The 15,024-nt window shown below is 36.1% G+C and overlaps 3 protein-coding genes across 3 annotated transcripts; all 3 read right to left on the reverse strand.

The window, feature by feature from the left end:
* Positions 1–111: 111 nt before the first annotated feature.
* On the reverse strand, positions 112–4,945 carry LOC131929096 (S-adenosylmethionine-dependent methyltransferase Rv2258c-like). The gene is made up of 7 exons (XM_059285289.1): positions 4,883–4,945; positions 4,534–4,683; positions 4,114–4,317; positions 3,333–3,535; positions 2,460–2,579; positions 1,608–1,697; positions 112–628 (listed from the first exon to the last, which is right to left on the reverse strand). The coding sequence occupies exons 3-7, from the start codon at positions 4,287–4,289 to the stop codon at positions 141–143; spliced, it is 1,077 nt and encodes a 358-aa protein (XP_059141272.1). The 5' UTR covers positions 4,290–4,317; positions 4,534–4,683; positions 4,883–4,945; the 3' UTR covers positions 112–140.
* Positions 4,946–6,973: 2,028 nt separating this feature from the next.
* Positions 6,974–9,269, reverse strand: LOC131929100 (S-adenosylmethionine-dependent methyltransferase Rv2258c-like). Its single transcript, XM_059285292.1, has 3 exons — positions 9,161–9,269; positions 7,746–7,835; positions 6,974–7,410 (listed from the first exon to the last, which is right to left on the reverse strand). Exons 1-3 carry the CDS (start codon positions 9,267–9,269, stop codon positions 6,974–6,976), a joined length of 636 nt encoding a protein of 211 aa, XP_059141275.1.
* Positions 9,270–10,602: 1,333 nt separating this feature from the next.
* On the reverse strand, positions 10,603–14,530 carry LOC131929098 (S-adenosylmethionine-dependent methyltransferase Rv2258c-like). The gene is made up of 6 exons (XM_059285290.1): positions 14,439–14,530; positions 13,969–14,197; positions 13,092–13,294; positions 12,724–12,843; positions 11,743–11,832; positions 10,603–11,090 (listed from the first exon to the last, which is right to left on the reverse strand). The coding sequence occupies exons 2-6, from the start codon at positions 14,142–14,144 to the stop codon at positions 10,603–10,605; spliced, it is 1,077 nt and encodes a 358-aa protein (XP_059141273.1). The 5' UTR covers positions 14,145–14,197; positions 14,439–14,530.
* Between the last annotated feature and the right edge of the window lie 494 nt (positions 14,531–15,024).

The following is a 15,024-nucleotide window of genomic DNA, read 5'->3' on the forward strand; positions in this document are numbered from 1 at the left end:
TTGTTTATATATCATTGTGATACATAAGTATGATTTTATATATATATATATATATATATATATATATATATATATATATATATATATATATATATATATATATATATATATATATATATATATGTATATATTCGTCTTGTTCAATTATCAGCTTGATTATTATCAACTTCCAAAATATAAACCACAAATATTTTAGAATGAGGATGGCAACCAACAAGTCTGAAACCAGATTCTTTAGCGTAACGAATGGTTGTATCCTTCCCCCACAGTATGCCGTGGGTGGTGGACGTGTCGTCTAGGTAGGTCTGGGGGACACAGTGGAAGGCGCTCACAGAGTACAAGGCTGCTGCTCTAGGCTCATCTTTGTTTAACATGACGTCATCTTCCGGGCCCATTTCAGTCATGACGTAATAACATCCGGGTCGGAGCAGTTTCCGGATATTGGTCAGACCCAGGGTTGGATCAGGCAGACAGTGGATGACCTCGCGGGTGACGACCAAGTCATATTTGCCGTACATCTCTTCTGGTATATCAAACACATCAAGTTGGATCATGGATAAATTTGGTAGGTTCAAGGCTGATATCGCTTCTCTCCCTTTTTCCAAACAAATATTGGAGTAATCTGAGCCTGAACATAGCAAATATTAAGTCAGATTCCTAATTTATTAATGAATATTTAAAATATCGCTAGTTTTTATTATATATATATATATATATATATATATATATATATATATATATATATATATATATATATATATATATATATTAATCTTCAACTTAAACCTAGAAGATTTTTAAAACAAAATTATAATACTGAAGATAAGGGTGCATACATTTAAGTGAAAACCACTCATTGGAGCCACTAAAATCGCAAAGTCATATTGTGTTTATGACCATCTTCATATAATCATGTAATTACATAGGGTACAGCGAATTTGCTTGGCAACAATCACCAAAGGTAGTGGGTAACATACTTGCTACTCTCATGTAAAGCCCGTGACACAAGAGGGTCGGATTGCTTTTAAAATGCCAGGGAAATTCAATTATATTCAACGAAACGAAACCGTTAAGGGAAGTACATGTTTACATACAAAGTGTCCTGTTTTGTTTACAATTCCCGTTCAAAAGAAAATATTGTGATATTTCTCAAATAATTTGAAAAGTTTGCTTAATACAATATTCGTTGAACTAAATTATAGTTTATTGTGCATGTTTAAACACAACAATATCACATTATTATTTAATACTCTAAGTGGCGTCGCTAAGTCGGGTGTCACCCGGTGCGGCACTTTATGGTGTCACCCCCCTACACACACCAAAAGATAAAAGTGTGTGTATTTGTGTGTGTGAGTGTGTATGTATAGTCGAGGTGGTCGACTTTTTAACTCAAATTATTCATTAACTAAACTGGCAAAAAGCATTTTTCTTCTATATGTTTTGCAATTTTTCGTCGTGGTGTCACCCCTCTAAATGTTGTCACCCGGTGCGGATCGCACCGCCCGCCCCCGCCTCGCATCGCCTCTGAAAACTCTTTAGTCTATATTATATTTATCGAAAACCACCCTCCAAGTACCTCAACAAACCAGGTGGAATGATGTACTTACCTGTAAATGTACTGGCGGGAAAACGCTGGGCCAGACGTGAAATGAACGTCCCCATCCCACAACCTATCTCGATCACGTTGATGCCAGCCTCTAGATGTGGGGTGAAACGTCATAAAATTGTGTAAGTTTAATAGAACTTACCACATATATGGAAAATAAAATGTGCACGTAAGTATTGACAACAACGTTTTTAAATTTAAAAAAATTAAAACCAATCCTCGTTATTATCAGTTAAAGGGGAAATCACAAATTATGGTTCTAATTGGTAAAATATGCAGCGAAAATTTTAATTAATAATAAAAGAAACGAAAGCAGATTTAAATATAAAAATTGTCCTATCCCACCGCTACACTATACACACACAAAAAATGTAAAACAAAAAAAAAATGCTAAACCACCCACCTGCCTGCTTTGTAATATAATTTGTGAAGGGTAATTTGTTATATTAAAGTCGTAAGGACATTAATTACGCGCACGTAATGTCTATTTGAACAACACGTATACAGTGAGAAATATGAAAATAAAATCCATTATTTTAAAGACGTCATTTCTTTACAACTTTATCTTAAAAACTAGCATATCGACTAAAACTTAGCATATTGATTTAAAAATTAGCATATTGACTTAAAAATTATCATATTGACTTAAAAATTAGGATATTGACATAAAATTAGTATGTTGACTTAAAATTAGTATATTGACTTAAAAATTAGCACATTGACTTCAAAATTAGCATATTGACTTAAAAATTAGCATATTGACTTAAAAATTAGCATATTGACTTAAAAATTAGCATATTGACTTTAAAATTTGCATATTGAATTAAAATTTAGCATAATGACAAGAGCTCACCAAGTTTGTCCTTCAGCCCAGGTGTGTTGGCTAGGATAATGTTGACCTCTGTGTTGAACATGAGGGAGCTGACCTGGTTTAAACACGTGACAGTTTCTATTGTCCCTGTGTAGGGAAATCCTGGGAATGGTTTTAGTAGTAGACATGAAGGCTACAAGTTGACCCGGGGATGGTTTTAGTAATAGACATGAAGGCTACAAGTTGAACTGGTGATGGTTGTAATACAAGACATGAAGGCTACAAGTTGAAATCACGAGACAAGTACATTTTGACTGGAAGGCTAAACAAAATGTACAAGTTGACCTGGGGATGGTTGCATCAAAAGACATGTAGGCTACGAGTTGGTATCTTCGACTAAATATTTTGAGAAAAGAACATCTTGAATTGACAGACTAAATACAATGTACAAGTTGACCTGGGGATGGTTGCATTAAAAGACATGTAGTCTATAAGTTGGCATCTAAGACTAAATATTAAGACAAGAACATTTTGACTTGATAGACTAAACAAAATGTACAAGTTGACATATACGACTAAACTAGATATGTAGGCTACAAGTTTGCATCTTATATATAGAGACAATACATTTTGACCTGGAAGACGAAACAAGAAATGTTCAAGCTAATCTGGAGGACTAAACAAAATGTGTACAATATGAACTCAAAGACTATACGACGTATACCTTGATTTACAAGACTAAACAAAATATCTACAAATTGATCTTGAAGACTGAACAAGATGAGAACAAATTGACATGTACCACGCTAAAGAAAATGTACTTGTATTTCATTCTATTCTTTGAATTTTAAAACGTGCTATTTGAACTGTATTATCGCGTCAATGATTTGTTTTATTTAAGGTTCAACCACATACCGTACGGTCCGTCTTTCCTCACACATTTCATAACAGGCTCGAACCGCACAGCAACAGACGATATGCCGGCCATATTTGGTAGGCTGTGGCCCAGAAGGATGGGACTTAACTCTTTGTCAACGGTGTAGTAGTAGCCGTTGTCATGGCATTCGATGTCAACTATCTGCGCACACACCAGGCTGTTCAATAGCTCACGCACGTATCTATTGTTAATAAAAATATCAAGTATTATGTACATCAAAGTTAAAATTTTAAAGTTAAAATGCTACAGGAATAAATATATGATTCAATGAATAACAGGAACATATTAAGGAACTTCAATAATAATATTTAATTAGTATTAAATTTATAATTGCTCAAAATATAAACATAATCAAATTAAAACGATCAAATATAAAGAACTTTAAAATTTAATAATATTGATTTTTTAAAAATGCATTCTGTTGAAATAACATCGTATTATTAAAGTATTTTGTTTAAATAAATTAACATTTTAAAATATCAAACTTCCAAAGATTTGAAATTGCTCACGTAAACTCCACAGTCAATTAAAATCTTACTCTCCCCCTTTCCCCCCCCCCCCCCCTCCACCCATATTTAAAAAAAAAGAGGAAACCTCTAAACCTCATAAAATTGTATCTACATAATTTCTAAAATCAAATTTTGTAGGGATGGTGAAACGTTCACTAGGTAACGACACTGATTAATAAAGTGGATCGTCTCAATATTCCAATTTGTTATAGGTTCACGTTGTCAATTTGTTTCTCACAGTACTACTCACCTCTCTTTCAGTTGCTTGGCGTCTGCTATCTCCTGTGATGTCATGGGCGTATCTGACATGACCAGAGCCTCCAAGATCCCCAGCTCGTAGGACATGGACAGAGCCAAGCCCACCAGAGTGTGACGGATGGTCTCTTCCAGTTTGTCTTGTAGTGGATTCTTTACGGTGCTCGCCATTGGTTTACTGTGACGCTAGGCACAAATTCTGTGGGAGAAGGCGCGGGTTTTATTTAGATTTACCATACTTATGTTTAGTTCCAGAAATTTTAAGGTGTAAGAATGTTAAACCTGATTGAAACATGCTTTGATTACTTTATTGCTTTATCGCCAGAACTTTAAAAATAAACTTTATCATATATATATATATATATATATATATATATATATATATATATATATATTGAAACAAAATTCACTTTACCTGAAATGAATGAAGTGACAATAAAAGAGATGGTAGGAGTTGTGCCCCTTGACTAGTGTTTACCTCCGTACTAGTACATTTACCTTGTTTGTTACAGAAACGCCACATTCACCCACCGTAACTTTTTTACTACACGTGATGTAGGTGGAACTAGAGATATCAAAATTTCTTGTATTTACTCCTTGTTCTAATGTTCTAAGCTTTATACGCTTGTCATCAGCTCCACCCCCCCCTTACCCCATCCCCAACAAAAACACAAACACACACACGCATTGCTGCTAACGCATACATTCTGTATGAAATCGAGTAACGAAATTTAGTTTTAATTTAGTCTGAAATAATTTTTTACCTTTTAAAAAGAAAGAGAGGGAGTTATTAAAGTATGTGTGAAATGTCATTAGTAAATTATGCATTATTTAAGACGGTGTTTACTAGAGCATGTCAATAATTAACTGAGATGTTGATACGCATGTGAACGAGTAGCAGTTGATTACTACTATATTACTACACTCGTGTGTATGATGGATTAGCTGGGGGGGGGGGGGGGGGGGGGGGGCGTGTTTAGTTACCTTATCCTGTACACTTAAGTATTCCAGTATACTAAAAACGGTGCATTGACAATCATCGACATGGCGAATGAAGCTACTTTTCTGTTTTTCTCTTTTATTTTAGTAAATTATTTTGCTGTTTAACCCCCCGAAATGGTGTCACCCGGTGCGGTCCGCACCCCCCCCCCCTCCTCGCTACGCCCCTGCATTAACAAAACCTTAATTAGTCACATCAGGCGATGTTACTTTTAAAAAAATAAAACTCAATGCCAGCGACTAAAATAAACAATGATAAAAATAGAGCAGCAAACAACAAATTTAGTACAAAGAAGCGTAACTGAATTCATTATTTACACGGTTTAGTGACATCTAAGTCTGTAAACATGTTTACTTTCTCGGAGATGCCCTAAATAATATTTTCTAAAATAAGCGGAAACACACCAACATAATTTTACTTAATACACGCGAGTTTTGTCTTTATTAAATAAAAGTATACTTTCTCACCCCGGATACCCTACACACAAACACAAGCTTGGATTGTTTTTAACGAAGGATTGTGTCGTCTGATATGTTGTTTTTATCGCGGCGTTGTGCGGTCAGCACTTTGCTCAGCGCCGTTATTTTTCCGGAACTGGGTGTATTCCTGCTTGGTAACAGCAGCGGATACTTACAGGTTTGCAATCATTAACTCTACAACATCGCCCCTGGTTTTTAATTACTTTAAAAATATTTGTGATAAACGATCGAAAGTCGTAGATAAAACATTACATTTTTGCAAGAACTTGGTACAAAAGTTAACTTCAGTTGTTATGTGCTCGATGTCTTGTCTTCTTCTATCCATAAAGTTACAGTCTGTCTAAAGAAAAGTAAACGGGAAAACTCTTCCTTCGATATAACCCCCCCCCCCCCAACACGTCCGCGCGCTCCCCCAACTCACCTAAACAAAATAACACACCACCACCACTGACATCAACCCCTAGACTAACTCACCTGACAAATTGTGAACATCGGTACGATGTCGTTAATTACAGCTGTACGATGTCGTTAATTACAGCTGTACGATGTCGTTAATTACAGCTGTACGATGTCGTTAATTACAGCTGTGGTAGTAGAGTAGTGTGGTATAGCATTAGGGTTGCCAGATACCTTTTCCGAAAATACTGGACACCTTTCCATCCTTCCCTTCTCAGGTTATGCCGCAAAGCAGAAGAAGGGGGTAACAGTATTATTCATATACTTGTCCAGTATTTATATTTATTTTATCCTGGACAGTCTGCTCAAATACCGGACACCTGGCAACCCTATATAGCATTAATAGGACACGGTACAGAGGAAACAATGCACACCATGGTGACAGAAGGGGGAAGACGGGGATGACAGAGACAACACTGGATGGAGGATTTGAAAGAATCGATTGGGCTGACCGTTGCAGAATTACTTAGAGCAGCAGAGAACCGAGGAAGACGGTGACCCATTGACTTTAGGGTTAATGATTGGTCGATTGGTTGATTGATTGGTTGATTGATTGGTTGATTGATTGGTTGATTGATTGGTTGGTTGGTTGGTTGATTGGGTGATTGGTTGATTGATTGATTGATTGATTGATTAGGAAAATCCGACATTGACGGATAAGAGTGGGTGTCCACATATTAAATTTACAATCCTAAAGCTCAGGTTATAAACATAAAAATTTATGGAATTAAAAGTGTATTAAACAGTTATAGTTTCTCTTTAATTATAAAAAAATAACTATCTTCATAATTTTGAAAGCTTTTGAAAATACAAATATGCATAATTTGTTTAAGCTTTCATAGCATCTTTAAAAAAATAAAGATTTTTTTCAAAGTAAGGATAAATCTTATTCAGCCTGAAGTACATAACGCACAAATATTTTAGAATGAGGATAATAACCAAAAAGTCTGAAACCAGATTTTTTTAGCATAACGAATGGCTGTATCCTTCCCCCACAGTATGCCGTGGGTGACTGGCGTGTCGTCTAGGTAGGTCTGGGGGACACAGTGGAAGGCGCTGATGCAGTAGAGGGCGTCCATTCCAGGTGTATCTTTGTTCAACATGACGTCATCTTCCGGGCCCATTTCAGTCATGACGTAATAACTTCCGGATCGGAGCAGTTTCCGGATATTGGTCAGACCCAGGGTTGGGTCAGGGAGACAGTGAATGACGTCTTTAGTGAAAGCGATATCGTATTTCCCATTCATGTCTTCTGGGATTTTAAAAACATCAAGTTGTATCATGGTTACATTTTCTAGGTTCATGGCTGATATCGCTTCTTTCCCTTTTTCCAAACAAAAGGTGGAGTAGTCCGACCCTTAATAATAAAAAAAAAGTCGGATATAAAATAATAATAAATATAAAATATTGTATTTAATTCCAGAGGCCAAAAAGTAAAAACCTGCAAATGTCTGTTTACACATATTATCGTTTGAGTCCCTTTCACCTTGTTTAGGTACTTATCCAGAAGTTCTGACAAGGAGTAAGATAAAACCAACATTGTGACTCAACGTCGAGATTTTTAAACATGTCACACTTTATCAACAACGCAAAAGTTGTAAAAATGTAAGTTTATCGCCTATGGTCCACGTATTATTTTAGTGTTTGGAATCAGCCACGAAAAGCTAACTCCAGGTGGAATGAAGAACCTACCTGTAAATGTACTGGCGGGAAAACGCTGGGCCAGACGTGAAATGAACGTCCCCATCCCACAACCTATCTCGATCACGTTGATGCCAGCCTCTAGATGTGGGGGTGAAATGTCATATACTTTTGTGAATAACGTAACTTAGTATTTAAAAATAAAATAAATAGAATTATTTTAATAACCAAAAGCTTTCAAATCCACTGAAAATAAGAAGATAAAACAGAACTTGCTCTCTTTAAAAAAAACATAATTGGCCCAATAAATCTCTTAACTGTCTGTATATTGCAACGACAAATGTTTGTATTAAACAAAGCAAGGTTTTTTTTCATTTTCTGAGTTTAACTGTATTTAAAAAGTTATTGGTATTTGTTTTAATTTCTTTTTTTTTAGTAATTCGTTCTAGATGTACACGAAGTTGAAACCATATTGGTCACATGTAAAACTATTATTTGTGTTAGAAATAAATCTATATTGGCGCTAGTTATACATGCAACTATTTGAATTGTGACAGTACAAGTATGCGTGATCTCGACTTAAGCGACAAAGTTAACGGTAGGGTAAACTTAAACAAAGGGGTGAGTAATTCCAAACCACCTTTTATAAAATGTGCATCTTGCCCATGAGGATCTGTAATCGATCGAGCTATAAGAATTGATACAATGAGGGCCAATTATGAAACCAACTTTTATTTTCTTATTTCTTCAAACTCTGTGTGTAGCATCGAATTAACAAGAAGATCATTGACCAACAAACTCGTCTAGTAGTTGTTTTTTTCTTCACTTTCTTTCCACCATCTTCTCTTCTCCTTTTCGAATGATCTTTTCATAGGCATTCTCTGACTACTGAATTTAAATGCTAAAACGGTAACTTTTTAAGAAAGAATTTTTTGAGATTTGATAAAACATGTTCAAAACCTTTGCAATCAACACAATTTAGATGCATAAATAGTGGTTTTTTAAAGATAAGCATATATGCAAACACAATAATGTTTTTAGAAACATTTTTATAAATTTTTGTAATCATAAGTAATTTATATTCACAAAAAAATTACAAAAATATGTGTAATAAAATAGGTTTTAGTGTGTCAAAAGTATCCAAATTGTGTTATAAAATACGTTCATGACTCCAAATCTACCGAACCTGCAAGCTCAAAATAGTACTTTAATATCGTCAGTGAGCCGTTGCAAGTTGTTCTTTCTTGTGTAACAACGCTAACCCTCTTGCTAAACTTAGCCCTCACATTTAAAAACAATAGATGGTGTCCATAGGCTTACCCCTAAATCTCCAACAGAACGAAATCCACGTTTAAATTTTACTCGGAATGCTACTGTTAATAAATTTAAAAATATGTAGCCCAAAATGCGTAAATCTAACTTCTTAAATTAATATGACGTCATCGGCTGATCTGTAAGGACAATACGCTTCAAGATCCATAACTCGTAGGTCACAGACAGAACAAAACCCACAGTGCTGTAGTGGATTATCTCCTCCAGTTTTTTCTTTAGTGATTTCCTTCCACTGCTTGCCATCCTAGTGTTCTATGCTTATATGGGAGAAATTAATTACTTTTAATTAGGCTAATTAATTACCCCAATTTTATGTTGATAATTTTTTTTCCTTGCTGGGCAGCTAATTTATGCAATCACCGCAGTCAATTGTCACAAACACGGTGATGCAAGTTTATTTAGAGAGAAAAAAATCCAAGACTTAGCAGTTTCAATATACAAAAACAATTTAATATTTCCAATTTGATTAAACACGCGAAAATTGTATCTCTTGCATAAAACAGGTGATCTCAGGTTGAACTGAAACTAATTAGGTCAACCTCAAGGGCTAGGTTGACAATATGTCAAGAACGGTTTATGCCTTACAAAAAAAGCTGTTATTGTTATGTCGTATTTTTTATATTTCACAAACGTATATTACATCAAAGGTACAAAGAAGCAATGAAAATCAAAAACAAACGTAAAAATGCAAAAAAAAACAAACAAAAAACTAGTAATAATTTATTTGATAGGAAAATATATAAGATACGTGCTCGTATATGCATGTTACATGTATTTGAGTGATGCTTTAATAGTGTTTATGTGTATGGCAATATTTTTTGCAAGTGATGCCATTTACTGTATGCCATACCGTGTTTTATCTGTATCAAAACACATGCATTGGAAAATATACTTCCGTGTAGCTCACTCTATTTTTATGAACGTAAAGTATATTGTTGTTGTTTAAGAAGATGCAATTTACCGGCTTCATATATATTAATTAGTGCTTAGTATTTATGTCAAAGTATTTTCTAATTAAAATAGTGCGTTCTACGTTTTCTAAATAACTGATGTTTATTCCAAGTAAATTAAATTAGTGTGTTTGTTTGTTCTTAATTAATTTGTTTTAATGGCAAAACGTTTTGATTTTTAATAACTTAAGACGGTTTTAAACTTTTAAAATACGATTTACTTTTTGCATCTATGAACAAATATCCCTTTCTATCCTTGACCATGCTTCAGCAAGTGTTGATCTCAGTGTTTCTTCCAGGCTTTTTTCTCCGGGGGGGGGGGGGGGGGGGGCACTTGAAATTTTCAGGGGGGGGGGGGCGGACACTGTTAAAAGTACATATTTTCTATATAAATTATATAAATTTCATTTAGTTAGGGGGGGGGGGCGGTAAAAAAATTTCTGAGGGGGGGCTTTGCCCAACCCCCCCCCCCCCCGCCCCCGAAGAGATGCCTGGAAGCAACAACACGGACTTGAAGAAACAGTCAAAAATAAGAAGTCAAAATACAATATATATATATATATATATATATATATATATATATATATATATATATATATATATATATATATATATATATGACTCCATCACTGTTCAGCTTGTTTATTTTCAGCTTTCAATATATAAACCACGTATATGTTAGTATGGGGATGGTGACTAACAAGTTTGAAACCAGATTTTTTAGCATAACGAATGGTTGTATCCTTCCCCCACATTAAGCCGTGGGTGGTGGACGTGTCGTCTAGGTAGGTCTGGGGGACACAGTGGAAGGCGCTCATGCAGTATAATCCGGCTGTTTTAGGATTATCTTTGTTTAACATGACGTTATCTTCCGGGCCGACTTCAATCATGACGTAATAACTTCCGGGTCGGAGGAGTTTCCGGATATTGATCAGACCCAGGGTTGGGTCAGGTAGACAGTGGATGACCCCTCGTGTCACGACTAAGTCATATTTGCTGTACATCTCTTCAGGGATATCAAACACATCAAGTTGTATCATGGTTAAATTTGGTAGGTTCATGCCTGATATCGCTTCTCTCCCTTTTTCCAAACAAACACTGGAGTAATCTGATCCTTAACAACAAAAACGTAGAAAAATATTAGTTTTAAAAATTGAAATACATTTCAAAAGTTAACAAAATCAACTTAAAAGCCTACATATTTATCGGCGTAACCTACACCAAATATATGTAGATAAATTAAATTTTTGAACTTCGCCAAGCCGTTCAGTGAATTACACTTCGAGTATTCACTCTAGCATTTAGGAAAAGTCAACTAAATATGACTTCTGTTTCATATCAGTTTGGCCAGTTTACTTTACGTGGTGCATATTTAACAAGACAAGTTGTATATTTTTGTGTTAAAGATACAATGAGGTTATAGTTAAAGTGCCCTGAAACCACCACCGAAGGGGGAGACACAACTTGCGTTACCCCACCTGAAGTCATCTCACCTAAAGACGACATTTTTCTTGTCGGTGGTTTAACTTTACAAAGACCAAAGTGGGTTGAATTATCTCATTAAGAGCGAGGTAAAAAAAAACATTTTGCTGACTAAAAGATTAGCTTGGACTTAAGCGTTCGTACGACAGGATTATGATGTAAAATACAATTGCTAAAGTGCAAATTCGTTGGATTAAGAAATTCGCTTCACGCATCCGCAAACATATAGTACCACTAATGCATTCACTATATAAGTAGCACTTAATACCAGGTGAAGAACTTACCTGTAAATGTACTGGCGGGAAAACGCTGGGCCAGACGTGAAATGAACGCCCCCATCCCACAACCTATCTCGATCACGTTGATGCCTGCCTCTAGATGTGGGGTGAAATGTCAAAATAATTGTGTAAGAATATAAATTTTTATTTAGATTTAAAACAAACAAAAAACTAACATTTTGTTTTATTAAGTTTTTAAGAAAAAAATGTATTTTCATGGTGTAGCGTAGGGGGCTGTCATAACTGCTTCTATCATAATGACATGATCAATACATGATTCAGTCAGTGATGCCAGACACTTCATCAACCACAGCAACTAGCAAAGATTGTGTGATAGAAAATATCTAAAGAAATCAAAGTCTGAGCTATACAACTATTGACCCATTTCCTCCATCATATCACGTATAACATTATACACACATATATAGGCCTATACCGATATATATATATATATATATATATATATATATATATATATATATATATATATATATATATATATATATATATATATATATATATATATATATATATATATATACATACATATAGGATCTCTTGTTATACTTTAAGTCAGTTGTTTGCTACTTGTAATGTCTACGTTAGCAATACGAAGTGCGTGATAAGAAACGAAATTCAAATCCCTAATTTTTACAAATCTTGTTAGACGTTTTTCTGCTTTACAGTAGAGCAGGGGTCTCCATACTACGACCCGCGAGCCGGATGCGGCCCACGAAGTCCTCTCACCCGGCTCGCGGAGATCTTTTCGTCCAAGGAAAAATCGTTTGTTGGTGATGGTTGAGGAACTTTTCGTAGAAAAATCAAAGACATGCCTGGAAGAAATAGGCCCCCGAACTGAAATTTAATAGTTAATGCGGCCCTCGGACTGAAAAGTTTGGAGACCCCTGCAGTAGAGCAAGACCAATGGACAACTCATCAAGTTTGTCCTTCAGCCTAGGTGTGTTCTCAAACCCTGGGACAACTCACCAAGTTTGTCCTTTAGCCCAGGTGTGTTCTCTAGGATAATGTTGACCTCTGTGTTGAACACGAGAGAGCTGGCTTTGTCTAAAAAACTGACCAACTGTGTAGTTCCCGTGTATGTACACCCTGGAAATGGTTGTAATAAAAGACATATAGGCCTACACGTTAACACAACATTAAACAAGAGTTAGTCTTTTCTGTCGTTATCTGTACGAAGGTTAGCGTTAGAGTTTTGAATTTGATTATTATTAAGATTAGGATTAATGCTAGAGTTAAAGGTTGTGTTATGCTGGCAACTTTAAACCAAACATATAACTTGAACACGGTTTGGTACTATTTTAGAACATACTATTTTAAATGTACAAGCCACATACCATACGGTCCGTCTTTCCTCACGCATTTCATAACAGGCTCGAAGCGTACAGCAACAGCCGATATGCCGGCTAAGACTGGCACGCTGTTGCCAAGGAGGATGGGACTTAACTCTTTGTCAACGGTGTAGTAGTAGCCGTTGTCATGGCACTCGATGTCAACTATCTGCGCACACACCAGGCTGTTTAAGAGCTCACGCACGTATCTGAGATAGATATTTAAAGTGTGTCACATTCAAGGAGTATTTAAAGAGCTTTAAATTGTAAATGTTTGTGGAGACTTGGGTAGTCTCTGGTAATACAAAATATTACTTTTTGATACATTGTCATGTGACGCATAAGCTTCTTTTTTAGACCTTGTGATCCGTTTGGCAGAAGAATTAGAGTTCATACGTTTCTTGACCTCGGCAAATGAAAGAAGAATGTGGTCAGCATTATGCTTAGTCGCCTTTACTTTCCCTAAAGTGAGTTAGGTACCCATCAGAGCTGAGTGGTCTCAGGGACCTTCCAACTTGAACACGGATTCGAACTCGAAACGTTCGAGTTATCAGTCTTGCGCTCTACCGCTAGGCCACACAGTCCCATGGTATGTGGCGTCGTGGCCTTGGAAAGATTTTGACATCCATCCCGTAAGCTGCGGGTTCGGACCCCCCCCCCCCCCTTCACAACAACCCTTAGCTGGTCCCAGGTGAAATGAACCGCCACACACACATGGCTGACCCCATAGTGTAGCCATTTATATAATCAAAGTATTTGCGGCAGATTTAAGTTCATTTTCAAAGGTTGATTTAAAGACCTTAACTCTCATATTTGGGAGTCTTCTAAACTTCAACAGTTGTAAGATAAAACATGCAGCATTATCGAACCCTATGTTACTCACCTCTCTTTTAGTTGCTTCGCGTCTGCTATCTCCTGTGACGTCATGGGCGTATCTGACATGACCAGAGCCTCCAAGATCCCCAGCTCGTAGGACATGGACAGAGCCAAGCCCACCAGAGTGTGACGGATGGTCTCCTCCAGTTTTTCTTGTAGTGGATTCTTTACGCTGCTCGCCATTGCTTTATTTTAAATCCCTGAGATTGACTGGACAGGTCGTTTCCGTACTAGTACTGTAACCAAGAATAGTTTATAGATTTCAGAGTTACATGGAGTTATACGTAATAGCAGCACGCTAGACTATCTGTATTGCTTGAAGTAAAAATTAATACGAATACCGATTATATATGTGTTTATATATATATATATATATATATATATATATATATATATATATATATATATATATATATATATAATTTAGATAGAAGGATAGAGATTCAAAACTGTCAATTAACAGAAAAACACATTTACCTTACTGAATGAAGAGAATAAATCAAAGAACTAGTATGAGTGATGCGCCTTGACTAGTATTTACCTCCTTAGAATGACATTGACCTTGTTTGTTACAGACACGCCACAGAAACCAAGCGTAACGTTGTTCTAATTGTGACGTAGAAACAGGAGATATAGCCCAGCCCCTTCTCCCACCCCAATCAACAACCATGGTGTGAGGTTCAAATTTCGAATGCAGTGGCGTAGCGAGGGGGGGCGGGGGGTGCGGACCGCATTGGGTGACACCATTTAGGGGGGTGACACCAAGGCAAAAAATAGCAAAATATATAGAGAAAAATGATAATTCCACTTAATTTAGGTGATTAATTCGAGTGTTAAATAGTCTTTTAAAAAAAAATTTCCTCCGACGACCCATCTTGAAATTTTGTGAGGTGGTAGGAGAACGCCTTGGGGTGTCACAAAAAACTCGCCATGTCCGGGAAAAATCGGGAAATGGGTCAAAACTGACCAGTCGTATTTCCCTATATAATCTTTGTATTTTATGGGAAAAACAGAGGGTCATTTCAAACCAGATTTTAGGGCACTTACCCTCTTTACATCTCGC

Source organism: Physella acuta, unplaced genomic scaffold, assembly GCF_028476545.2.
Source record: "Physella acuta isolate Inbredline_101_S28 unplaced genomic scaffold, ASM2847654v3 ptg001596l, whole genome shotgun sequence".
Classification (NCBI taxonomy): Eukaryota; Metazoa; Mollusca; class Gastropoda; family Physidae; genus Physella; species Physella acuta.

Excerpts from the sequence above, each read along its gene's own strand:
- LOC131929096 (XM_059285289.1), bottom strand. The coding sequence starts at position 4,289 with ATGGCGAGCACCGTAAAGAATCCACTACAAGACAAACTGGAAGAGACC. Across the intron at positions 3,536-4,113 it reads GCCAAGCAACTGAAAGAGAG|ATACGTGCGTGAGCTATTGA; the intron begins GTGAGTAGTACT and ends TATTAACAATAG. Across the intron at positions 1,698-2,459 it reads TGGGCTGAAGGACAAACTTG|AGGCTGGCATCAACGTGATC; the intron begins GTGAGCTCTTGT and ends CCCCACATCTAG.
- LOC131929100 (XM_059285292.1), bottom strand. The coding sequence starts at position 9,269 with ATGGCAAGCAGTGGAAGGAAATCACTAAAGAAAAAACTGGAGGAGATA. Across the intron at positions 7,836-9,160 it reads CGAGTTATGGATCTTGAAGC|AGGCTGGCATCAACGTGATC; the intron begins GTATTGTCCTTA and ends CCCCACATCTAG. Across the intron at positions 7,411-7,745 it reads TCCCGCCAGTACATTTACAG|GGTCGGACTACTCCACCTTT; the intron begins GTAGGTTCTTCA and ends TTTATTATTAAG.
- LOC131929098 (XM_059285290.1), bottom strand. The coding sequence starts at position 14,144 with ATGGCGAGCAGCGTAAAGAATCCACTACAAGAAAAACTGGAGGAGACC. Across the intron at positions 13,295-13,968 it reads GCGAAGCAACTAAAAGAGAG|ATACGTGCGTGAGCTCTTAA; the intron begins GTGAGTAACATA and ends TATCTATCTCAG. Across the intron at positions 11,833-12,723 it reads TGGGCTAAAGGACAAACTTG|AGGCAGGCATCAACGTGATC; the intron begins GTGAGTTGTCCC and ends CCCCACATCTAG.